The sequence below is a fragment of the Lepidochelys olivacea genome, assembly GCF_965140295.1.
Source record: "Lepidochelys olivacea isolate rLepOli2 genome assembly, chromosome: 3".
NCBI lineage: Eukaryota > Metazoa > Chordata > Testudines > Cheloniidae > Lepidochelys > Lepidochelys olivacea.
The window spans coordinates 142,260,087-142,286,268 of NC_140413.1; the positions used below are offsets into that span (position 1 = coordinate 142,260,087).

The 26,182-nt window shown below is 41.8% G+C and overlaps 1 protein-coding gene across 4 annotated transcripts in view; it reads left to right on the top strand.

Annotated features, from left to right (window-relative positions):
- The window catches only part of KIF26B (kinesin family member 26B), a 420,596-nt gene that overhangs the window by 333,867 nt on the left and 60,547 nt on the right, over window positions 1–26,182 (top strand). For all 4 annotated transcript variants that reach the window (XM_084625201.1, XM_084625202.1, XM_084625204.1 and 1 more), the window contains one exon: window positions 9,222–9,381. In XM_084625201.1, coding sequence (XP_084481327.1) covers window positions 9,222–9,381 — 160 coding nt within the window. The remainder of the gene's footprint in view (window positions 1–9,221; window positions 9,382–26,182) is intronic.

Sequence of the window (26,182 nt, forward strand, 5' to 3'; positions counted from 1 at the left end):
GAAAGGGTTCCTAGTGATGATCAGAGCCTAGTTTGCTGTAGTGAAGCAGTTGTTAGAAAACAATGACAAGATAGTAGTGTTGGTTCAACCAATAGGGTAAAAAAAAAGGGGGGGGCAGCTTCTAGTGAGGCAAAGATCAAAAAGTTTAAGTGTGGTTGTGTTCAGAAAAGTGACTGTAAAAAGGACACTTTGGTACTATACTTACCTAGAGTCCTAATTCACGATAGGCCAGAAGTTGTTGATGTAAGAAGCAGGCACAGTGCCATTGAAATCAATGGAATTATGCCTGCAACGTTACAGGTGGTGGTGGTGTTTTTTTTTTTAACTGTCAGTACTGCAGAGTCAAGCTGGCCATGGACAATGAAATTTTATGGTATTCATCTTATCTCATCTTCAGCAAAAACTGCCACCTAACTTTGGATTCCAGAATTTTTGGTGGTAAAAAGCATGCAGAATGGAGAACTTCCTTTTCAGATCCCAGATTGAGTGAGTGGTGCCGTCAGCCTAAAAACAAGTCTTGTTTTGACTTGCTGATTCTCTTAAGTTTCTGCACAGAATGTTCTTCTTGCCCACTGGCTACTGGATGATGAGCAGCTGACCTTTACATGTGTGTGAATTTCTCTGAAGGAAAACCTGAAGTTCCTCAGAAACAATCTCAACCTGTTTATCTGAAACTCTCTCTTCAGGCTAACCATATGCAGGAAACATATTTCCAATACCCAGTAGTCTGAGCACCAGAAGTGTTTGTCATGTGTGCCAGTCCTGGCCACTTGGAATAATCACCATCAGCAACCAAACACGGGTCATTGATTCTTCTTAGCAATATCAGTGCATAATATTCACCAAGGCTCATTAACTGACTTCCATAGATAACATGTGCCAAGATACAGTGACTGCTATAGGGTTCAGTTTGACTAATTTCAGTACCTTGGTCCAAATCTGGCCACCAAAATTAACTTCTAATCATCAGACTTTCCATTTTCACTTTTACTTGGTGATGATCAGTGAAATTCAACCAGAATCTGAAGCTGTGAACTTTTGGGTATTACTTTTATATTCCGTAGTAATCACTTTCCACTGACAAACTGAGTTTAAAAAAAAACAAACCCCCCCCCCCCCAAGAATAAGGATACAATCTTTCATACACTGTGTGAAAGAGTGTGTTGGATTACATTAACCAAAATGATCTTTCTTATGGATTGTGCAGTCCTTGGCTTAGCAAACTGTTTATATAAATCACTCTATCTGAAGCTCCCCGTTGGCTTTTGTAGGAATTTCCCATCTATTCTTCCGTGTCCCTGCCCCCATTCCTGTACAGACTGGGAAATGGTGTCTAGAGGTTCTGGAGCCATTGTTGCTATAGTCCAGAGGGTAGGACCCAAAGGGGCTCAGTTCAGTGTTCTTGGAACTAGCACATTCCAAAGGGGGTTACACAGAGATTTCGTAGGAGTCCACTCTCCACTTACATAGCTGAAATGCTGTTCCACGTTTTTAGGTGAAAATAATTTCTCTTGGTGGACTCAAAGCAGCAGTACATACTACATTTGAGTTTAAGGTTAAGTTTTTTTCTGTGACACAGTTCTTAGTTCTGGAATTCTGGTTCTACGTACATAACTATCTCTCCTGATAGATGGCTCCCAGAATGACAGGCTGTGAAGAACAATTTAGGACAAGCCAAAAATCAGATACATTTTCTCCTTCTCTGTTTTCTGAAGTGAATTGTACATCTTGCAACTAGGATGTTTGCTTGGGGTATAAAGTGATTCATAAGCACTTCAGTCAAGTCCTCATAGTTCATATCAGCCAGTATTTAATGGAAATAAAACTTTTTCAAGAGAGAAAATGTCCGTTTATCAACCATTTACAACAGCTGATCTTGCAAATATGCTCAGTGCCATTGGCATAAAAATATTGCTTTTCACATGCACTTCAAATCCTCTCCTTTTCTCATCAAAATGGTAACTGTCCATTTTTCCATCGGGGGCCATTTTTCCTTTCATTTTTAACCACAGACTTCTTCCTGATGCTGCCACACTGATAACTTTGTTCTTTCTAAAAGGATCCCATCACAAAGATATAACACTCTCACCAATAGCTTTTTCCCCCATGTCTTCCATAAATCCAGTGAGCCAGCCATTCCTTTTTAATCAACCCCCAAGCCTTTCATTGAATCAAAATAACAAGTGAGCGCAATAATGATTAGGTCTTGATTGACAAACGACAGCTGACAATTCAGTCTTCGATTCAGTCTGTTCAACCCAAAAGGAATTGTGGGGAGGTTGGTCTCTTTTTTTTCATGTTTTTACCCTTTTTGTTAGTTTGTTTTAAAATAAATGTAGCTAAATTTCAAAACAAAATGCTGTTTTGAAACAAAAAGTCAAAGCATTTTTGTTTTAAAGATGTCGAAACAAAATGTTTTGATTTTTTTTAAATTTGTTTTCATTTTTTGGCCTAAACTATTTATTGAATTTGATCTGAATTCATGAATAATTTCAGTAGACCTGAAATGACATTTGTCATTGAATAAAATATTCATATGAAAAATGTTGCCCATCTCTATAGTAACCCCATACAGTCACCACAGTTCTTCAACCTTCCCTATATACTGCATTCATTCACGAAGCCTGCTGCAGGTCCATTTATCAAATGGTATCTGAAATGGCAGGGTTGTTATTTCAGCGTTTGCTGCAGGCTTTACAGTATAACTGTTCACTAATTAGTCCAAAATACAGCTCCTCACCTTGAACCACTGAAATATAACAGGGACAATATTTATGAAAATAATCTACAGAAAACTGTAAACAGTTCTTTTAATGGTACTTTAAATTGTGGTTACTTTAAAATGCTGCTGTATCCTGAAAAGTGATTCTGTAAAACTGCCAATGGTTCCCTGCTTGTGTCTTGATTACTCCATATCAATTCTGCTCATTTTGCTACCGAAAATATGTTACTTTTAGAACTACAAGTCCTTCATATTCAACCTGGGAAAGTCAAGCTAGGTTCCTTTCTCCTTGTGCATCATCACTGGTACAAAGTTCTACAAGAGCACTCATATCCTCAGTTACACTTGTATGCTCTATTGGAGATTAATGTGCTTATATAGGAACAGTTGAGAGTTTAAATTGAAGACCGTGGGATTGCACAAGTACAAATATGGACATAATTTGGCTGCAGAACCTTTATATCACTGGCGGTGATGCCTGTGTTGTAAAGAACTTAACTTCAAGTCGAGTTTGCAGGGCTGAAAGGTTGAAAATGCATCTTCCAACTTGTAAATTGAGCATATAGGAAATCAGCATGGCACAATAAATGCTGAAACTGTACAATGCTGCTTTTACAGATTTACTTTTCAGGGTAGAATATCAGTTTAAAGGAGTACTGTTAACACTAGTAGAGCCAAAATTTGACCTCTCCTTCCTTCCTTCCATCTGTACTCCCAAAGTCCTTGAAATTTGTTTCTTAGGCCTGGTCTACACTAAAAAGTTAGGTTGAAGGAAACCGCCTTAAGTCGACCTGTTAACGTATGTGTCTACACTACCGGGTTCTTTACGCCGACCTAAGTCGCCTCTAATGTCGACTTCTGTAATCCACCTCTGCGAGAGGCATAGCGCTTAATTCGATTTTAGGGTCGACTGCGAGGTAGTGCAGACGCAGTGTTGTGTGATTCAACATAATTGGCCTCCAGGTGGTGTCCCACAATGCTCATCTGTGACCACTCTGGAGATCATTCTCAACTCCGCTGCACTGCAGTCAGGTACACAGGAAACAGCCCCTCCCCTGCTCAAGCCACGGGAATTTTTGACTTCCCATTTCCTGTTTGATCAGCATTGGGAACGTGCCAGCTTGAGCACCGCTGATCACGGAGACTACACGCCCCAAACGTGCTCCAGCCTGGTCTGCACAGGAGGTGGTGGATCTCCTCGCTGTGTGGGGAGAAGAGTCTGTGCAGACAGAGCTCCGATCCAGAAAACACTGACATCTATGCAAAGATCATTTGTGGAATGGGGGAGAAGGGCTACACGAGGGGGACACAGCAGTGCAGTGTGAAAATAAAAGAACTTCGCCAAGCGTACCAGGAGGCAAGGGAGGTGAACAGTCGCTCTGGTGCTGAACCCCACACATGCTGGTTCTACAAAAAGCTGCATGTGATTCTCGGGGGTGACCCTACCAGCACTCCCACAAGCAACAGGGACACCTCACAGGTGTGTGAGTCTAGGGACAACAAAGAGGATGATACGGTGGATGAGGAGGAGGAGGAGGAGAATGGGAGACAGGCGAGCAGTGGATCCATTCTCCCCGAGAGCCAGGAAATATTTTTAACCCTGGAGCCCTGTGGATCACAGGACATCACGGTGGCTGACCATGATGCCAGGGAAGGCACCTATCGTGAGTCTACAGTTACAATCAAAGTCCAGTTAAACTTTAGCAGGCGCACACATTCAGTTTTATTGCATGTTTACTGTGAAGAAAAAGCGAGGTGCTGTGGTTTTCTGCTTACAAGAGGCTGCTCCAGCTACACAGGGGGTGGCCCCCAGAAAAGACTGTTTATATGGACTGGGATAGCCCAGGAATCCTCCATGGATATCTCTAGGAAACTTTCATGGAGGTACTCTGCAATCCTTTGCAGAAGGTTTCTGGACAAGGCAGTCTTATTTCTTCCACCATGGTAGGACACTTTCCCACGCAACTCCTGAATTAATTCTGCTGGCATCATTGTGGTACACAGCATAAGGACCGGGTTGATACCCAGACGCTTGCAGCATCTCCTGCCTTTCCGCCTCTGTTACCCTCAGGAGACTGATATCACATAGGGTCGCCTAGGGGAAACAGGAGAATTTCTCATTAAAAGTGCTCTTACAAGAAAAAAAGGGCATGTAGACCCCCTCCCACACACACACACATTCCGGATCGCTAAACCACACGGCTGCTAATGTGCCTTTACTGTGCTCGGCAAGTAGCTTAAAGTGGCTGATAGGGGACTGGGGCCCCACCTGAGAGATTCTGCAATTTGGGAGTGAAAACGTTCCCCTTCCCCCCGCCCAGTTCGTAAATAGCTTCCCATTGTGCTATGGGGAGGGGCGATTGTTTGACTAGCTACCTCTGGTTCTGACATGAGCCTGCCATAAACTTCATTCAAAGTGCTGTCACCCATGACCCGGGGGTGGGGGGGGGGGCTATTCACCATGTCTGGAGCAGTAAAATGGCACAGTGAATGGTTACAGATTCTGATTATGTTATGGCTTGCACCTAGTGTAATAAGGTTTTTTTTTTTTGTTTTAATGAAAATGGCCTTGTTATGGAAACATTTTATTCATGTACAATGGCTCCTTTATTTTTTCCCATGACTAACAACTGGAAATGTGTCCTTCAGTGTGACATCAACACCTGAAAGCAGACTTTCGCTATTAGAAGAAGGAGAAAGAGAACGTGGGAGGACATGTTCACCGAGATAATGAATGCCTCCGGGGTACCTGACACAGAGCTGAGAGCATGGAGGATTTCACTGTCTGAGAATTTAGACATGGACATGGAGAGCGGGAAAGCTCCTTGTGAGCGAGAGCATGCGGCGCAGGAGGTGCTTTTGATTATGAGGGACCAAGCAGACATGTTGAGGCATCTGGTTGAACTGCAGGAACAGAAGCAGGAGGGGAGAGTCCCTCTGCAGACCCTGGTGGACAGCCAGCCAGCATCACCTGGTGCAGAATCACCCTCCCCAAAGCGTTCCCTGAGGCATGGGCGAAAAGTCCATTTTCCCTTTCACATAACTCAGGGGGAGGGTACAAGGACCAGAAGGCGTCCATTCCCAGGTCTTTGATGGTCTGGAGTACGGTATTATGTTACACAGCTGAAATGTTGCCCACATGCTCAGGGTTCAGCTGATCACCATATTTGGGGTCGGGAAGGAATTTTCCTCCAGGGCAGATTGGAAGAGGCCCTGGGCGGTTTTCACCTTCCTCTACAGCATGGGGCACGGATCACTTGCTGGAGGATTCTCTGCACCTTGAAGTCTTTAAACCATGATTTGAGACCTTCAATAGCTCAGACATAGGTGAGAGGTTTATTGTAGGATTGGGTGGGTAAGATTCTGTGGCCTGCATTGTGCAGGAGGTCAGATTAGATGATCATAATGGTCCCTTCTGACCTTAATGTCTATGAGTCTATGTTTCTCCCCTTCCAACTTTACAACCCCTTTTCCCCAAGGTTACCTTTTTTTTGTTCTCCCTCTACTTATGTTTGTTAAATAAAGTAAATGGATTTGAGAAATAAATGTTCTTTATTAAATAGAAGCAGTGGGCTTGGGTCGGGGGTTGGCTTTACAGGGACAGCGATACAAGGCAGGTGAAGATTTGGAAAAGCACAATGCACATGAGCAGCTCCCATTACTTATGGCTCATTATTGAAATGGCTTTTCAAAGCCTCGCAGATACACAGCCCCTTGTTGTTGTGCTCTTCTTATTGCCCTGGTGTCTGGCTGCTCAAAAATGACTGCCATGTGATCTGTCTCAACTGCCCACCCTTGCGGAAAATGTTCCCCCTTTTTTCACAAATATTATGCAGTACACAGTAGGCAGCTATAACCATGGGCATGTTCTCTTCACTAAGGTCCAACCTTGTTAGTAAACTTCTCCAGTGCCCTTTCAAATGACCAAAAGCACATTCAACCACCATTCTGCACTTGCTGAGCCTATAGTTGAACTGTTCCTTACTGCTGTCCAGACGGCCAATGTATGGCTTCATGAACCAGGGGAGCAAGGGGTAGGCTGGGTCCCCCAGGATAACTATGAGCACTTCAATATCGTCAATGTTCATTTTGTGGTCTGGAAAGAAAGTCCTGGATTGCAGCTTCTTGAACAGACCCGAGTTCCTAAAGATGCGCGCATCATGAACCTTTCCCGACCATCCTACATCGATGTCGGTGAAACGCCCCCTGTGATCCACCAGCGTTTGGAACAGCATTGAAAAGTATCTGTTTCAGTTTATGTACTCTCTGGCAAGGTGCTCTGGTGCCAGGATGGGTGTCATCTATTACCCCACCGCAATTAGGGAACCCCATCATGGCAAAACAATCCACTATGTCCTGCACATTTCCCAGGCTCACTACCCTTCATAGAAGAAGTCGATTAATGGCCCTGCACACTTGGAGCACAGCAGCTCCCACGATTGATTTACCTACTCCAGATTGATTCCTCACTGACCGGTAACTGTCTGGCGTTGCAAGATTACAAATAGCACTCACTTCTCCACTGTCAGAGCAGCTCTCATTTTTGTGTTGCTGAACTGCAGGGCAGGGAAAAGCTCTGCACAAAGTTCCTGGAAGGTGGCCTTCTGCATTCGAAAGTTCTGCAGCCACTCCTCGTCATCCCATACCTGGAAAACAATGCAGTCCCACCAGTCAGTGCTTGTTTCACGGGACCAGAAACGGCGCTCAACAGAGTGCAGCTGCTCTGTAACTGCCAGCAGCAACTGTGAATTGTTTTTTTCAATGGCGTGCAGCAGGGCTGCTTGCAGGACATCGCTATGTTCCGCTCAGTGGACCCTACTTCGGCTCTGGAAATACTGCAGGAGAAGGCGTGAGGTGTTTGAGATGCTCACAGCAAGAGTGCAGAACTGAGCAGGTTCCATGCTTCTGGGGTCATGGTGTACACATAGTGGTTTTAAGGTCCGAAAACCACTGGGTTGTTTGCTGTTGAGCACAGTGCATCATGGGATGCTGACACAATGTTCACATTCTCCCATGCCACAGTGTTTTGGCCCCACGAGGCATTCCACAAACTTCTCAAAACACACTGCGGCAAGGTGCACTTCGGGATAGCTACCCACGATGCACTGCTTTGTGCATCAATGTAGGCACTGCATTGAGATAATGAGCATGGTGTGGCCATGCACAATTGGCTTAATTAATTCGGAGGCTCGAGGTCGAATTAGATAAAGTCAACTTAATTTTGTAGTGTAGACAAGCGATTAGTATGTGCTTTGTTTTCTTGGAATAAGTGTTGCAATGCTCTTTTTTCCTTTAAAGCCCATAAACAGTGCCACCATTCCTATAGTAGCAACAAATCTGTGCTCATAATGGATGGAAAAATATAAAGGAAAAACAAATTTAATTCTCTAATTTCCAGGGTGATTTGGATAGTAGTATTCATTTTGCAATTATGAAAAATTAGTTATGAAAAATATTTTGAATAATGCCCTTCTGATGTCTAAGGTGTACTAGTAGAGCCATGTGGAGTGATAGCTTGTAACTCAGGTATGTCTTTAAGTCGTCTCTGAGTACTCCTCATAAATATACCTTCAGAACCATTGGAAAGCTGAACATTTTTCAAGTAAAGCTGAATATTCTACAAAGTTTGGTGGATTTCTATTGATTTTGGACATCAGGAACTCAAGAGGGGATGGTGAAGTAAGGGAAAGATTGAAACTGCATCAGAACCTTTGTCCACGAACCGGCCTCTCAAGCTGTAGATCAGTGGCCAGATCTCCATTTCTGACAAAGGAGATTGAAGGGCCAATAGCACAGAGGACAACTCGGGTATGGACTAGTGCAGGGGTTCTCAAACTGTGGGTCAAGACCCCAAAGTGGGTCGCAACCAAATTTTAATGGGGTCGCCAAGGCTGGGGCCCAGGGCTGAAACCAGAGCCCAACCACCTAGTGCTGAAACCAAAGCCCAAGGGCTTCAGCCCTGGGCAGGGGGGCTAAGGTTACATGCCCCCTCCCTCTGCCTGCCCAGGGCAGAAGCCCTGGGGCAGCTTCCCCCCCTCCCTCCCGGGGCTGCGGGGCTTGGGCGGGCTTAGGCTTCAGTCACCTCTTCTGGGGTCGTGTAGTAATTTTTGTTGTTAGACAGGGGTCACGGTGCAATGAAGTTTGAGAACTGCTGGATTCGTGGAATCACTAAAAAAAAAAAATGGCACAACAGTGACTCCTACAGAGTGAAGCCTGCAGGATTTGTGATTGCTGCTAATGCCGGCAGTTTTTAAACAGGTCAGCAATGAACAGCAATCTACAGCTGTGAGTGGTGGAAATGAGTTAACAGGACTCCTACCGTTTGTTACTGCTCACATTACTGAGATGCGGTTTCTGAACTGTTTCCCCTTAATAGGTCATGATGAGCAATGGCTTTTGCTTTCGGGGGAAACTTTCTTTCCAGGAGCTGCATTTAGAGTAACTCATCAGAGGCACGATGCTAACTGCTCTCCTTCTCTCCGATCTTCATTTATGGCAGTGTCCGGAGGTCGCAGCCGCTTACATCTCATTGACCTGGGTAGCTGTGTGAAAGTGCTCAGCAAAAACCGAGAGGGAGGCTCCGGACTCTGTCTTTCGCTGTCAGCACTCGGCAATGTCATCCTTGCCCTCGTCAACGGCAGCAAACACATCCCATACAAGTAAGTGATAGTCTTATGTTAGGCATAGTGGATGGTGATGAGTGCCTTTCTGTGGTGTTAGCTGTTTGTTTTTGTGGTGGGGTTGAATAGCAGTGCTCAGGAAGGATAGAGAAATGAATGATAGAAAACTGTGGGCCAGATTGAGCACCCTTTGAAGTAAATGGCAAAATGTGTATAGGGCTCAGTGGCTGTATGATATCTGCCAGCTAGATGGAGCAGAGAGATTTCAGTTCTGAACCTTGTGCTTTCAATGATCAGGGCAGAGTTTCTCCATCTCCTTTGCACATGGTGCTTGCACAAGTTTGGGTTCCCTATATATAAGACAATTCTGACTGTGTCGACATTATATTTTTCCTGAAGCAGATCCCACTGAGTGAATCCTCCCTCCCCTAAAGAAGGGTGGTGGTGGTGGTGGTGGTGGTTTCAAAGATAACAGCCAGTAGGGACAGAGCCATGTTGACATGGAGACCCAGGGGACTGAAAATTGGTGCAGTGGTCCTGGTGTCCAGAGGTGCTCGAAGATTTGTGGCCATCTCAAGGCATCTGAGACATTAGAATGCAAAAACTCCCTGTTTGCTCCACAGGTACACACTTTGCTCCCTTTATGGAACAATTTGGAGGATGCTGCAAGCTGGAACTCATATGATTTTCTATTTCCAAAGTGGATTTTAGCCTCTCAGGAGGTAACACATGCATCACACTGAAAATGCAGCATTGTTACAAGGTTTAGTTACTGCATTTCAAAAGTTTCTTGACTTTTTCCTAGTCTTGTGCGAATCTGAGTGTCACCTTATCAGCTTGCAAAAAAGATGCATTCTGTTTGGTCATGCCAGACAACTAAACTGTGCTGTTTCAGCTAGTTTCTGGGAAATCAGAGAAAATGTGTACATAGAGGATATGTTTTGTCCTCATTTCTCTTCATCATTATCTCTGGCCATTTGTCATGTCTGCGAGTCTGAAAGCAAGTTTGGATTCATTAGTCTGCAGTCACACAGACTCCTTATCCATATCCTAAATGATTCTGACTTTGTGAATCATATGGCTTTCTTAGTAGAGAGCATAAACCATAGGTAGCAGCATCTAGAGCTTTCAGGTCTTAGTGTCATGAGCAAAGAGTAATCGTCTAGTCAACATCCTATACTGTGGAGTCTGGATGAATGTTGCCATTCATGAAGGAAACATTGAAGAGGGTCGGGGTGGGAGGATGTATCAGGGAAAGTTGTGTGAGCTATTCATAAGAAATAATTCATTCCCTGAATTTCACCTTTCTTACGGTCCAGAGTCCACAAACAGATAATCCTTTTTGCAAATGTATTCGTGATTTGAAGTTATTCTCAAGTTTTATTTATTTTTTGTCTTGGTATTGGACTTTCAGAATTCAAGCTTAACTGTGATTGGTCACATAGGTCAAATGGCTTGTTTCTCTTCCTGGCTTGGATGATCATAACTCTAGTAATCAGGTTGTGAAATTGGTTTGAAAAGCTAATATAACATTTGTTTCCCATCAGTACTTGGCTGTGTGAACTTAAAATCTGCTTTTCACAAATAGTCATGTTACCAGAACTCACACTCAAAAGGGCCAAATGAACTCGTATAAAAATATCAATGAATATTCCTGGAACATCTTGTGGAGCATTTGCCTAGCTCTGATATGAAAATGTCCTGTATGTCATACTTGACGGTGCAGCTTAATGTATGTTTGAAAAATAGATCACTTTTCTTGTCGATGTTTGTGGGTTGAAAGGAAGGCAGGCTGAAGGACTGGTAGAGGGTGTTTGTTAGTCATGCTCCCTAGGCTAGGACTATAGATACGTAAAATAGTTACCAAATAGAACAGCTGTCTTTCTTGGCAATGTGTGCTAGGAGAAAGGCAACAGCAAAAGTGCCTTCTACTTGCTACTCTGGCAGTCTCTCATTGCAGTGATTCCCAGCTGTTATACTGTACTACTTTAGGGTTTACATAGACTCAGAGGTGCCAGCACACTTGCTCATGTTTGTGTTTATCTAGTGAAAAGCAGCTAAAGCTCCTTCTTGTTCTGCATTTCCTCCAGAATCTGTTGATAAAAGAAAAGCATAAATGGTTTGCCGGCTGTCAATGAGACACAGCCCTCTTAAAATACTTTCCAAGGAGCCTTTTAAATTTCATATTAGAATACACGCTAACATATTTGGGGCCAGATTGCCTGTAGCTCTGCCAGGGGCAGTGGGAGAGAGGAAGGAGCTTCCCCCCCTTGCACACCCCATGGAACAGTGAGGGAAATTGGAGTTCCTGTGCTTGGGAGAGTGCAGACGCTGCTGATTCCATGCCCTAGCAAGAGTGCGATTGCCCCAGAGTGGAAAGGTGAGGCGGGGAGGCATGTCCATGGTGCATCATAGGGAGTGGATTGCACTGTTCTAAAGGGTGTTATAACCTGTACATTCACTCCCCTCCCTTTCCCCTTCAAATGGTGTGTCTTAACAATACCCCTTTCCTGGTGCTGCCTCTGGCTCTGTGTGCTCCAGTCTAGCCTGTTTAACTTAGAGGTTTTACCTTTCTTCAGGGTGACACATTATTTCATTGTTGAGGGTAAGCTGTGAGCCTAACGATGTGTGAACTTACGTCTTGCAAATGGTACTCTAATATTAACACACGTTTTCTTATGTGACAGAGTGATGCTGTATGTGAAGTCAGCAAATGTCCATAAAACAGCACACAGACAAAGCATCCTATTAGTATTTGTGTTATTAAACAGCCATTGGTATTTATATGGCAATCTATCAATATACTCCATATGGTTTCTTGGGAACCCCAATATACTGTAAAATCTCAGAACAGGCTTATCCCATATCTTACCACACAACTTAGATCAGATAATGACAAATGATGTTCATTTTTCTCAGTGAAGCAAGTCCATTCTCCACACTGTAAAGTGCTGAGAACCCTCAACTTCCATTCAATGCTATATCAAGCCCCATGTCTGCAAGATGAAGTATGAAAAACAATGGTCTAAATTTATAGCTGGGGTAAGCACTCAGCTAAATTGACTTCAGTGGAGTGTGTATGTTTATGCGAGGAACAAACATGTCCTTGTGTCTGCAGTCTTCATGAAAAAATATTTCCTAGTGCCTAAATATGCTTTGAATGTTTCTTCATATCCATGTGGCTATGGAATTTCAGAAGCCAGGGAGTTGGAAGCAGATTTTCTTGCCAAAGAAAAACAGATTGGAAGCAATAACACAGACTGTTATTAACTTCAGCATAAACTCAGTTAATGTAGATTAACATAGCAATGTAGGAATTCTCAAATCAGATCGGATACCTGGTATCCTGCCTCCGATCTTGGTCAGTCCTGGGAGCTTCAGAGGAAGGTGCAAGAATCCTCATTATAGACCACCACATGTAGTTAATGATCCGTTTGTGCTCTGAAGTATGAATATATATCCCATATTATCCAATTTAATGCAACTCTGAGTTTTCTTATTATCCATATAAATATCTAGTCCTTTCAAAAATCTTACTAAGCTCTTGGCCCCCATGATATCTGTGGCAATGAGTTCCAGCTAATTATGCACTGGGTGAAAGATATTATTTCCCTCTATCAGTTTTACATGTGTTGCCTTTCAATTTCATCAGTGTCCCCTGGTTCTGACATTATGCATATCTCCCTCAGAAGAGTGGGAGAGGATTGTTTCCTTTGCTTGAATATAAAATAGTTGCATAAAAAGTATAAAGATTCACACACGCTCCAACAAGCTGAAGGAACAAAACTCCAGCACTGAGCATGTTTTAGAGGACTTAAGTGTGCTACGGGAAGAAGGTTTTGCTAAGATGCGTGCAGTAATTGTTACTGTTTTAAAGTGTTCAGATTTACAAAAGTGCTGTGTTATCTGCCTCTGATTTCAAAGATGAATGTGTTTAAACCCTCAAATGAATACCCATTTGCACAAACTCCAGATACCAGTTTATAGAGCTCACTGTTCAAAAAGGACCCTGGTTGCTAGGCAACAGTAGTGGTGATAATTCATGGTAATGCCTTGTTGGAAATAATCATTTTTACACATTTTAATGACTTTGATAATACAAGAAAACAGTGTTTAGAAAAGTGCAGGGATATATGAATTCCTTTCTCAGAAATCTCAGCTGATTTTATTTTATTTAATAGATCTTGTCTGTAAATTCACTCTTTACATTTGTTTGCGTTCCTGGAAGCATCCTGTTTGTTGAGCTACTGATGCTTATCCAGTAAGGCAGCATGGTCTAGTAGGCACATGGATGAGAGTGAAGAAACCTGGGAATTCCTTGCACTGCCACAGACTTGTATATTTATCAATCTGCGTAGGTTGCCCACGTCGCTGCAGTATGTGAGTGCCTCTTAAATGCTGGAGGATGATGAGTATTATTACTATAGGCAGGAAACTGAGGTACAAAGAGATTAAGTGGTTTGCCCAAGAATACACAGGAAGTCTGCCGCAGAGCCAAGAACGGAACCCAGATCTCTTGAGTCTCAGTCTAGTGCCTTTAACCATAAGACCATCTTTTCTCTCTTACTGTGTTACTTGGGCAAGTCACTTAACCCTATTCGTTCCTTAGTTTCCCATAAAATAGGGATACTGATACTCCACCCCACTTTGTAAAGGGCATTGAGATCTGTGGGTGAAAAGCACTGCATAAAAGCTGAGTATACAAATATAGGCTGGGCCGGTTCTTCATTGTTATGTGATTTTTACACTGGTGTGACTACGTTGGAATCAAAGGGAAGCTGACCTGTTGTTTAGCGAAAGACAGTCTATCACTATAGAAAGGGAAGAGGGAAAACTGTTTTGAGCTCATTTATCATGGTATAAGAATTTCCCCTAAGCAATATGGGGTATGTTAAATTTATCATTTGAAATTGTTCCTTTCTAGTCATGGGAGAAAAGGAAAAATGATTATTTGAATGTATACGAAGAGTCCACTTATGTTCTCAGTTACATGTGTGCACATCCTGAGTGGCTCTTTTGAAGCCAGTGGAGATATAGCAGTGTAAAAGCTGGCATGGGAGGAGAATCAGGGATGAAGTGTCTGTTGTATTGCATGCATTGTCATGGCATTTGTTGCGTGAGTTCGATTTATACCTCTCTGTGCTCTACAGAAATATAGCACTGAAACCTCTTCACTCGAGACAGGGGGACAGCTAGAAAACCGTGAACCATAAACTAAACAATGCAAAACACTACTCAGAATAATCTGACCAGTAGCACAGAGGCCTCACTAAGGATATGTCTACACCTTGAGCTGGATGTGTAAATTCCAGCTCCAGAAGTCATACCCTCGTTAACTCTCAGCAAGTTAGTGTACTAAAAATAAGTTGTAGTTGTGGCAGCAGGAAAAGCTAGCTCCCCTGAGTGTGTACTTAGCATCTTGAAAAGGTACACGCTTAGAATGGCTAGCCATGCACACTGCTGCAATTACATGCTATTTTTAGTGCTAGTGAGCTAGTGTGGATATGACTCTTCACGCTGGAGGTTATCCTGAGTTCTCCTTCAGTCTTCAAATTATAATTATGCCTCTTGCAATGCTCCTCATGGACTATCCTCTAGAATGCAAAGGTGGAGAACATACACTAGGCTTCTCATGTGAGTGACAGAAGAGTCAGGCTGTTACATAAGGCAAACTCAGACACTATTGTTGGCCTTAATGGACCTGATCATCTTCTCTCTTACATCGGGGTAAATCAGGAGTTACTCCATTGAAGTCAATGAAGTTACACTGCTGAAAAAATGGTGTTGGTGTATAATCAGACAAAATATGTTTTGTCCAACACTGGAAATCTTTGGAAGGGCCACCTCCAAATCTCCAGTTGTATGCAAAACAGTGCTATTTGCCTGTATCCCTCCTTAATCTGTCAGTAATCAGGTACAGTGACAGGCTCCCTCAATGCCATCAGGAAAGGAGGTTTTCCACAGAGTGTATGGAGCAGCTGTTGAGAGAAAAGTTGACAATAACCGCTAATAAACAGCAGATCATTCCAATTAAGTAGAATAATATTTTAATGGCAGAGATTGCTGCTTGATGGAGCTCCTGTCACCATTAAGATTCTCGTTAACTAGAATTGGCACATACAAACTCTGTCTTTAGCTATGATGTTCTGCCGAATCTTAGTTTAGTAAAACTCTTAGTACCTCTTAGTACTGCATTCTGGGCCCGTCCTGCTGCCACTGAAGTTAATGACAAAACTGCCATTCATTTGAGTAGGGGAAGAATCAGGCTCTCTCTGGCGTGTGAGTTATTGCTTGAGTGTATGGGTGCAATTCAATAGTATTTATAGTGGCTTTACACTAGTGTAACTACTTACTTCAATTAGTCTTGATTTACACTGATGTGAAGATTGGAATGTGTCTATATCACCTCCTTTATCTTCCCCTTGATAAGGGCATGATCCACAGATCATTGAAATAATTGGAAAAACTCACATTGACTTCAGTGGGTTTTGGATTAGCACCCTAGTCTGATGTGATTAGATGAATTTAAATAACTGTTAGTGCATTAGAAATAGGTGAATTAATTTACTAGTTCAAAATTTATTCATGGAAATCAGAGTACAGATAAAACAGGAATAGAAAAGAGAGAGAGAGAGATGAGGACATATAGGCATGAGAGTTGGCAAAGAACCAGGGGACTGGGAAAAAAGAAATATTCCTGAAGGGAGACAAGGTGAAAGAGAGATCTCTTAAAGAAACTGGGACATAGGGCCTTGAGGATGCAGCAATGCACAGGGTGGAATTAAGAAGAGAAGGAGAAAGGGGAATGAGTCCTTTCAGGAAGAGGAATAAGGCTGGAGAACCATCACTGACGCATCCAGCTTGGGGAGATCCATCAACAAAGATCTTGATTAATATGAGACAACTATTTTAGAAAAAGTTAGAAAAACGCTGGAAAACTTGATATTTTCAAGTTGATATTGTCAAGTTGATATTGATATTGTCAACTTGATATTGTCAACTTGATATTGAATAATTTCCACTCTTAGTCACTCAGAACAAAAGGCTTTTGCATGATGTTGGCAGGTAGACTTTAAGGTCCAAAGCCTCAGCTGGTCTAAACTGAAGTCAATAGAACTTTGCCATTTTACATCACCTGAGGATCTGCTCCTAGGTGCCTACTCACTGAGGTGATACTCACTGACACTGACCTTACGTTTTGCAAAATGGAAGAAGAGCAAAAGCAATTGTAACAGAGTGGTGAGAACCACAAAACTGTCAGGGTGGGGATAATGAGTAGCTTGGCTATTAAAGACACTTTTAGGGGTTTTTCACTGATGACAGATATGGTTGAAGATTTTACCAGCTCGAATTTCTGGCAGATTTTCTTCTTTAAGCCAAGGATCATTGTGTAGTAGATTTGGGGATATGCAGTTTCGGAATGCAGGAAAACTCTTACCTGCACACTTCATTAGAGGAAATCGAACTATAGATCAAGAGCAGGAGAACAACAAAATACTGACTTCACCAGCCACCAACATTTTAGTGTTGGTGAGCAATGGGTACTTGCTCTAGGGCAGTTTGTATCATTTAGATAATTTGATCGCCCCAGGTCTGAATTACGTCTCCACAAGATCAGCCTGCTTCATCAGATCTCAGTTGGTATAAATTGGCTTAGCTCCACTCACTTCAATGCCAGTTTACACCCATTGAGGATCTGGCTCAGAGTCTCAGTAGTGATATTACAAGTCACAGCAGTTGGGCTGCATGACTTTATCTGGTTTGGGGTTCACATTGGTGATGCCAGACATCATAAAGCCAACACAGCATATATAAGCTGCCATATTCACTGGGCCTGATTCCCTAGTCCACCAATTTTATTGCATAACTCAATTGGCATTAATATTATAACTCCGAGTTTACACCCAAAGCACATATGGGAGAAGAATCAGACCCACAATCTAGCTCTTTCTATTCTGTATAGAACTACTCAATCAATTAATTTATGTAGATGCTGTAATATGCAAATAATGATAGACTACTAAGGAAAATTAGAAGCTAAGTGTTCATGGTTTACAGTCATACTTAATGTGAATTAATAATTACATTTAAATACTCCTTCCCAGCAGAAGTATGCAGCTGTATCAGGGAAGGATTCTAGGTTGGTCCAGGGCCAACGTGCACATAGCCACCATTGCACAAGTGAGCCAACAATGTGCAATTATTGCTCAAATATAACTTGATTGAGGCTCAATTAGGCAGTAACAGTGATTTTGCATACAAATGAATTTGCGCTTAATTCATTAAAATGCTATCTGGAACATTAATAGCACTTCAATCAGGGTATCCACCCATACATTCTCACCTGTTTCACAACTGGTTCAGGCTCAATTAAGCATTAATAGATTTTTCTCTTATGCAAATGAGATAATAATTCATTTCATGTATAATTGAACAAATTTTAAAAAGTCATGTTCATGGAAAAGATAGATGCCATTAGTGGTAGCAAACTATCTAAAATGTGCAGTCGTTTTTATGAGGCTTAGTTCAATTTGTTTTTTAGGACCAATACCTTTTAAATGTTTGCATTCAAATGAAAAAGGATCAGATATCGTTACTGAAATTAATTTCCATTCCCTCCCACCACCAAAAAAACAAAGAATGTGATTTTGGGCAGACAATTCAGAGGCATCCCATTGCAGACAAAAGAGAGAAGAATTCCTCTCTACGTAGCATAACTACATACTCCCTAAAATATTGGGTTCAGTTCTGGGCACCTCTGTTCCAGAAGGAGGTTGGCAAACTGGAGGGAATTCAGGGGAGAGCAGTAAGTATTGTTAAAGGTCTTGAGGGACTGACCTATTTATTAGGACTGGTTAAAAGAAATAAAGCTTTGTTGTAAATACATAGGGAAGAGAGGAATTTATTTATGGTGACACAAGGGGATATATTTAAGTTGGAGTAATGGAATGAAAATAAACAAAGGGAAAATTACACTGAAACATTTGCTGAAGGAGAAGCCTGTTAGTGGAATAATTTCCCAAGGGATGTGGTGAAAACCCCATCAGCAGAATAATGTATAAGTAGGCTGGACATACAACTGGTAAATATACTGTATGAAATAATGGTGAATTGGTGGGGGACAGATTTTGAGGGCAGGATCCTTGGACCAGATCTTCAGCAGGTGTCAGTGGAAATAGTTCCATTCGGGTCCTTTATCTTCATCCATGTCTGTAAAGCATTTACAGTATCACACTGCTGGCACTACACAAATCTATATGGTCTAGAAAGTCTTTCAGAACTCTCATTTGTGAGAGTCTGAAAATGGGCTGTCTATTTATATGTTAAGATTCAATATGCTAAAGAAACTCTTCTGGTTTCACTGTATCAGTTGGCACCTTCCTCAGAAAACCCACCTTTGCAATTACTTGGAATGTCCAGTCCCCTTCTCTGGTGTTTTAACTTTTGTTATCCAGTTTATCTCCTTAATCAATTAGTTACAGTTTTAGAGGTCCCTTTCTTTCTGAAATGAATGCTAAAGTTCTCATAGGGCTTGGCTGGAAGCCCACTGAAGTCAATAGGCGTCTTTTTATTGACTTCAGTGGGCTTCGGGCTTCAAGCCCACTGATCATAAAACATAAAATGTCAAAGATTGTTAACAAAGAAAATAAAAGATAAGCACACAATCTTCATCTTAAACCTTATTACACTAGGCAGTATTTAGATCAAGCAATTTTCTCACTCCACTATATGTTACAGTTCATAATACACAGGTTTCCCTCTTAAACCTGGACCAGTCTCCTCAGTTGAAGGTTTCGTCTTCTCAGCGTCTTTATTCTTTTGCTTCCAGCATAGGGTGGAGAGGAGAAAGGCAAAAGCATGATGCCACTGTCCCCTATTTTATGTCCTTAGTCCACGTGCCTAGAAGACACTTGCCCAGACATGTCCTGGTGGACTGTGCTGAGAGACTGGGTTTAGCAATCCCCATTGTGTGGTGATTGTGCAATTGTCATTGAATTGTAAATCCCTTGATTACGGCTTCCCTGCTGATTCATGGACATTAAACACCCTCCTGGGAGTGTATTGCCTTCTTTGTATGTCCCTAGCAAATTTACAGCATGTTTCAGTAACAACCATACAGCAAAATCTCATAACTTCATGCATACTAATGATATACATATTTGGGCTGAACAACAGTTTCAGCAGATCATGGCCTTTCAAGTGATTTCTTACACAGTATGCAGTGTGTGAAGTATCACAACCATATATGAATTATGAATATGGGGGTTAGAGAGTGTTCTTTTGAGGTACAGTGTGTCACAATGGGACACATTGGAAAGTTAGAAATGTAGAGCCTGATCATCAGCCAGTGAAAACGAAGCTGTAAGCATTTATACCTACCAAGGTCCCATTGGAAAAACGGCAGTGTGATTCTGGGCTCAAAATCACGTGAGTAGGGATTGAAGTATCAACCATCAACTTTCTTCTTAGTTTATGAGAACCCTTTTTATTGAAGTGGCTCAAGAACAACTATATGATTTTCTTCTCCAAAGTCAGAGATGTACGTGATGGGTATTTCTAACCTTTTTTTTTTTTTTAAAAAACCTCTTCAGTTACATTTTGTGGATATTAGGATCTTCCTGATGAGAACGTGAGGTATCAGTGTTGTTTCACAGGGAAGCTGTTTTATAAGAAATGCTGTAGACCTGAGTCTCCTCTTATACGTAGTTTTATAATATGAATATAAAGTCCATTGACTTCAACAGAATTACCCCCGGGTTATTTTTGTATACGTGAGAGGAGAATAAAGCCTTTCTGCCAAATTCTGCTTTCCGTTATGCCAGTCTAAATCTGTCTAAGCCCCACTGCACTTGGTGAAATTACTCTGGATTTACACTGCTGGTGGGAATTTTCCCTTTATCTTTAAGGCCAACATTTGCACCTGTTTTTCCTCGCACTGTAAACCAGGAATAAAACCAAGGAAGTCAAGAGAACTACACAGGGGCAAATGAGAGACGAATTGGGCCCACTATATCTAATTGTCTTAAGAGCATTGGAACTACAGTGCTAATGCAAAGATGTCATCTCCTTCTAAACTTTAATAAAACTCCTTCATATTTTTGTAATATATTTGAAAAGAAGGTAACAAAAACAACCCCGTTGACTTCCTTTCTAAATTATCAAAGTTTTGTGTTTGTTGGTTGCCTGAAGACCTAAACACAAGCAAACAGATGTGCAGTGAGTTTTTTTAAAGAGCACACAGACTTTTTAGAGGTATGCAGTTTGGTAAAAATCAACCAACTTGTAAAATATTAAACAAAATCAGGCCCCTTTTATGCCACAAAACTGAACTTATTATTAACCTAATTTTTAAAAGTGAACTCCTTTCCTCAGATGTGAACTCCTGGATCATTATAACAGTTCTACCATGGAGCCACAGACAGTCTCCTTAGGCTCTCCAATTATCTTGCCACCCAGGCAAGCTGGTCTTAGTGACAATTGGAATATTATAAATAAAATATTCAGGTTACTTCCAGTCCCTGAGACAAGCTCCCTTGCATGTAGCATTTCCAGGGTGTGATAGGGCCATTCACCAATCCTTTGTATTGTGATGTTCCTTCAGGCCCATTTAATCTTGATAGTCCTCCTTAATGGGCACGAGGGGACAATTCCTGTGCCTGGGTTCACAAGTTCAGAGCAAACATTTTCAAAGCTATAAAGTAAAACTTGTATATTTCCTTATAGCATGGAATACAGACATTAGGAGTGAGATTAATGCCTGCAGCAGTTTACAAGCATTCCATACAGTCTAAATGCTAAATACATTCTTATAAGACTAACCCCTGTCTTGAACAATACTAACATGCAGGTGAGCTGGTTTGGTTTGCAGCTATGAATTTGTCTGTTCTTAGCTAATGCCTTTGACCTTGCTCAGAACTGGCGCTTGGTTTACCAGCATTACAGATTCCATAAATATGTTTTGTCCCTTCCACCCCATTAACAAAACAGCATTATCTGACCAGGCTGTTATCTTGTTTTCTTATATGATTGCCAAATGTAGTCAGTTTTGAAGAGTAGATGGGGCTTGAGGTCTTGAGGTTTCTGTCTAAGATCAACACTGTTTTCCCTAGTATATATAGTTATGTAAACAAAGACGCTATCCATCAATGTCGAAGAGTATGTCAATTGGTGTCAAAATGTCTATCCCTTGTATCTTCCTTCAGTACTGCTGAAAATGTTTGTCCCACTAGCATAGACAGGGTTAACTGAGTTCAACATTGCTAAGCTGTGGTAGGTGATATCTGCTATCTTGGATGTAACCAGGATTGAACTAGGGATCTGTAGAACCATACTCATGAGCTGCTCTAGTTTGAGCCAAAGGACAAAGTCCTGTAGTTGGGATTCGTATCATTTATGAATTGGGCTCAGTGAGGGACACACAACAGACAGACAGTGAATAATAGCTTACACTACAGCACTTTCCTATGATGGGTGTTGAACTTGACTGACTCTGTCAGCACTTAGGGACACTGTTTTCAACACTGCTTGAAGGAAGATGGGTAAGGGGAGATATTTTTTATACTCACTGTCAATAACGCCATGCCCTTATTATAGAGACAGGGCCTGAGTTCCTTGAAACCACCTTTTGAATACTGAACATACATTTTCATATCAACCCACTGACATTAGCAGTGTAGCAGAATCTGCTGTGTTTATAGGTCCTTGGCACTGGAAATATGCTCCTAGTCTGTTGTAACAGTGATGTTTTCTGTAATGTGCTTTCTAGCTGCAAGCCTGTGCAGAAGGACACAAATACAGAATTGCCCTTCGCTACCCAGTTAGCATATAGTGGATGGAAAAAGAGAGCTGTTTGCAGAGATAGCATTTCCAGTAGAGTGCTGTGAAGTGAGAAATAACTGGATGTTCTGCAAAAAAAAAAAAAGAGAGAACCTGAGACTGCTCGGCTTTCTGATTCAATCAGTCAGAATCCCTTCCAAGTTGATCTAGACACGGAGCTGAATACTGTTTGCATTATTCGTGTATGTAGGCCCACTGGACATAACTGTCCTCTCACTTATACTAATATAAGTTGGGAGTAATTCCACTGCAGTCAGTAGTGTAAAACAGGGGCAAGTTAGAGGAGAATTGGTCCCACTGACTTCAGTGGTACTTCTTAGATGGACAAGTTTTGACCGAGAAAGCACATGTCGGTAAAACAGAATCTGTTGGTGGCTAAAGAATATTAGAGGCGTGGGCCCTATGTGCTCCAGAGAAATTCTGAATGTCCTGGTATTTGTATTCCTCACCTGGATTTGAGGCTTCATACCCTGTGTGGTTGGTTTGCAGTAAAAGCTAGGCTGTTCTCTTGGTAAGAACTTTGGGATCTTGGAATCCAAAATAAGCCTGTTGAACTGGCAATATCTCCTCCCCTCGCTTCTCCTCAGTGAGTGATTGCTAGCACTTCGGATGTTTATGTGGTGTTTAATGGTGCTATAATCAAGAGACCTTTATTCTAGACTCTGCAGAACTGCCTCTGAAATGGCTTGTGTTAGTTCTGTGCTACACTTTATTGAAGTTCTGTTGAGTCCTTCACCTGGAAACACCTGCTAAGGTCATCTACGTCCCCTCACAGATACAACATCCTTTCAAATCATGTTTCTATTCAGCTCAGTATGGCAGGCACCCACCACTGTAAGTCAACAGAAACAGGGTCACTGGAATGCTTCAGCTGCTTTGTTCTTTTGTGCGTATTTGAATTAGACATTTATAGCTTCCCTTATGCAAAATTTTCCAGCAGCTGCCATCCATGTTCCCAGTAGGGGCCTGGCTAGGCCAGGTAGAGCATACCTGTCATTGTCAGAGTCCTCTGTGGGATGTCATGAAAGGGATAGAGCTTCATTAGGACTTGGGTCTACTGAGAATGCATTTAATAGATTTTCAAATGGATTGAAAAGGATTTCTCAGCCTTTCTTGGAAATGATTGCGATTAAGCATGGAAAATTTTAGCCCCAAAGATTTTTTTTACAAAGTTGTGAGTCGGTGAAAGCAAGGAAATATCATGGAAGTGAGCATGTAATCTCTGGCTCCTGCAAACACAATACCACAAAATAATTTTACAAGCCTGCTCATCTAATTAGGGAAATATTTACATTGGTGAATAAAACATGATTTTGAAGTTTCTGTATTCACATTATTTTGTCACGTGTATGCAAAATAGAGAATAGCCTTTGAAACCAACCAGCAAGTTCCACTGGCCTTATTTCTATCAGATATAAATGATATATCGTATGCTCTGGTTTAATTGTATCGTATGTAGATTTATATATAATGTTGCCCTTATTTCTGCCACGTGTATCTGGATACCAGTGTTGCTCCTCTGCTGAGCAGTAGCAGATTCTTTCAGGAATCCCAGCTGAAAACTAATATCTTAATTCCCAAAGAGCAACACTGCATCAAAAAATTATTCTAATCAGTGACCAAGACAAATAGCAAATTCACCGGTGGTTCACGGTGCTCCCTGTTCCCCAGAATGTTGTACAACCAAAACCTAACAACAACATGTCTTCCCAAGACTGAACATTAGCTTACACACGGAGAACTCAGAAGCCTGCGTGTACTCGTGCCACCTGCTGATGTCAGCCATAACTATAATAATTTGGATATGAGAAAATCATTCAGACTTGGAACTACACATCTATTTCATCCCTCTACCCTAAAACCTATTTATCCCAATGCAGAACACACATGCGTTTATTAATAATTTTGAGTTATTAACACAACACATATAAGTATATACTGTACAGTAAATATTACTGGGAAGAGCTTTATTAGTTCATCTTTACTCTTCTCCCAGAAATATAAAAATCCCATCTTTCCCATTCAAATCTTATTCTATGGCCCATATTTAATCAAAAAGGTGAATTCTGTGTTCTCTTCTACCTATTATCTCCCTATTACCCTTGACTTGTGCCAGTAACTGAAGCTATTCTTCACATAAATTCCCTTTTAAAGCTATACAGTTAGGCAGTACCACTCTTTGTGCCAAAAGCCAGCTTGTACCATTTATTGACAATTTGTAGTCTTAACCCAAAAGAAATTGGGTTTCTTCGAATCAAATAATACTCTGCTGACATTCATTGTGATATGCCACCCTCATCACTTTACTCAGCATTTGCAATACCTGAATGCAAAAGAATTTTATCCTTGGTTAACCTCATAACACGCATTAAGAATCAAACAGCCACCGCCTTGTCACGGCTCCCTTTTTCATAGTGATGGGCCGTTATGTTCATACTCAGGCATTTCCTGTATTTAAATATACAAAGGTCTGGACGTTCCCCCTGATCCTCATGAGGAGAGCCGGGGCCTGGGAAAATGGCACTAGAACTTCACTCTACTTCCTACATATAGGTCCAGGTAGGGGAGTATTGAGGGATCTTTGTCCTGCTCCTCCAAGGTCTTAAGAGGAGAAAGAGAAGTTTTCTGTGCCCATGTGTTTGGGAGGAGGGGGGAGTGTGTCCTGCCTCAGGTGGATCAAATGCTTCCCCCTAACCAGCAAAGGTTAAGCTAGGCAGAGCTAAAGGAGTGCGGAGCATATGCTCCTAGCAGAGCCTGCTATCAGCAACACACCAGATATACTATAGCACAAATCTCAGACAGAAATACTCAGTTCAGTTGGCTGAATAAGAGCCATACTTGTGCTCTGCAGGAAATGATCATTTTGTCCAGCTCTACTTTTATTGGATCCTGCATGAAATCAAGCCATCTCTGTGTAAAATATTGTAATTGTTGGCTAGCTCCTGTCACCGTTTCTTAGGCAAAACTCTCATTGACACTAATGGAGTTTACATTTGTTCAGACTGTGGGATAGGACCCTTAAAAACAATCTCAGGCTTTTTGTCACGTCATCTTCTTTGCTGTAGTCTTTTTACATTAATCCTCAAAGCACCTTTCCATATTGTCTACATGCTCTGTATTTCACCTGTTTTATTAATTACTACATAGAGAACAGATATGGTAGCACTGCTAGTTTACACTTAGCTTTACAGAACATGGATCAGACACATTCCCTACACAGATCTTACCATCTTTAAACGTTCACATTGATTAATAAAAGACAACTGAATGAAAGCACCTCCACATTCTTTCCTTTCGCTCTAATTTACTTCGGTGCTACTTTTTCTTTATTACGTGACTTCAAAAATGAGATATGAGGAAGTCGGTTGCAGTCTCTTCAGAATGTTGTTTCCACTGTCCCAAATTCCTGTTGGGATTCCTCAGATGTTTTCATAATCTTCTTCCAGACAGAGTGGTTTCACACAGAGTCATAGAAATGTTGGGTTGGAAGAGACCTTGAGAAATCAAGTCCAGCCCCCTTTGCTGAAGCAGGACCAAGTAAACTTAGAACATCCTTTACAGCTGTTTCCCTAACCTGTTCTTAAAAATATATTAGAATCCTATTTAATCCCAGTTATTCCATACTATCTGTAATCTTAATTCTAGAATTCTTCCAAACAGGGGCATCCCCAGGAAAACACTATGGGTGAGAATCTGTGTGGCACTTTTTAACAAGCACAGCACAGAACTCCTAGTCCTGGAGGGAGAGGGGCGCAAGGTAGGTGTAAGCCACCTTTGCTCCCTCCTCCTCCTGGGCTGCTCCAAGGCCCTAGTGTTAATTGGACAGCCCTGGGAACATGCCTAACAGCAGCCTTTTCAGGCTGCCCAATGGGCCATAATGCTGCCTGGAAACTCCACGAGCATGCCCCTTGCGCGCGCACACACATACACCCCCCTGCATGTTGCCTACGCCAGGGCTTGTGAAGGGTCCGTGGGAAGCAGCCGTACAGCTGTCTCTTCACTG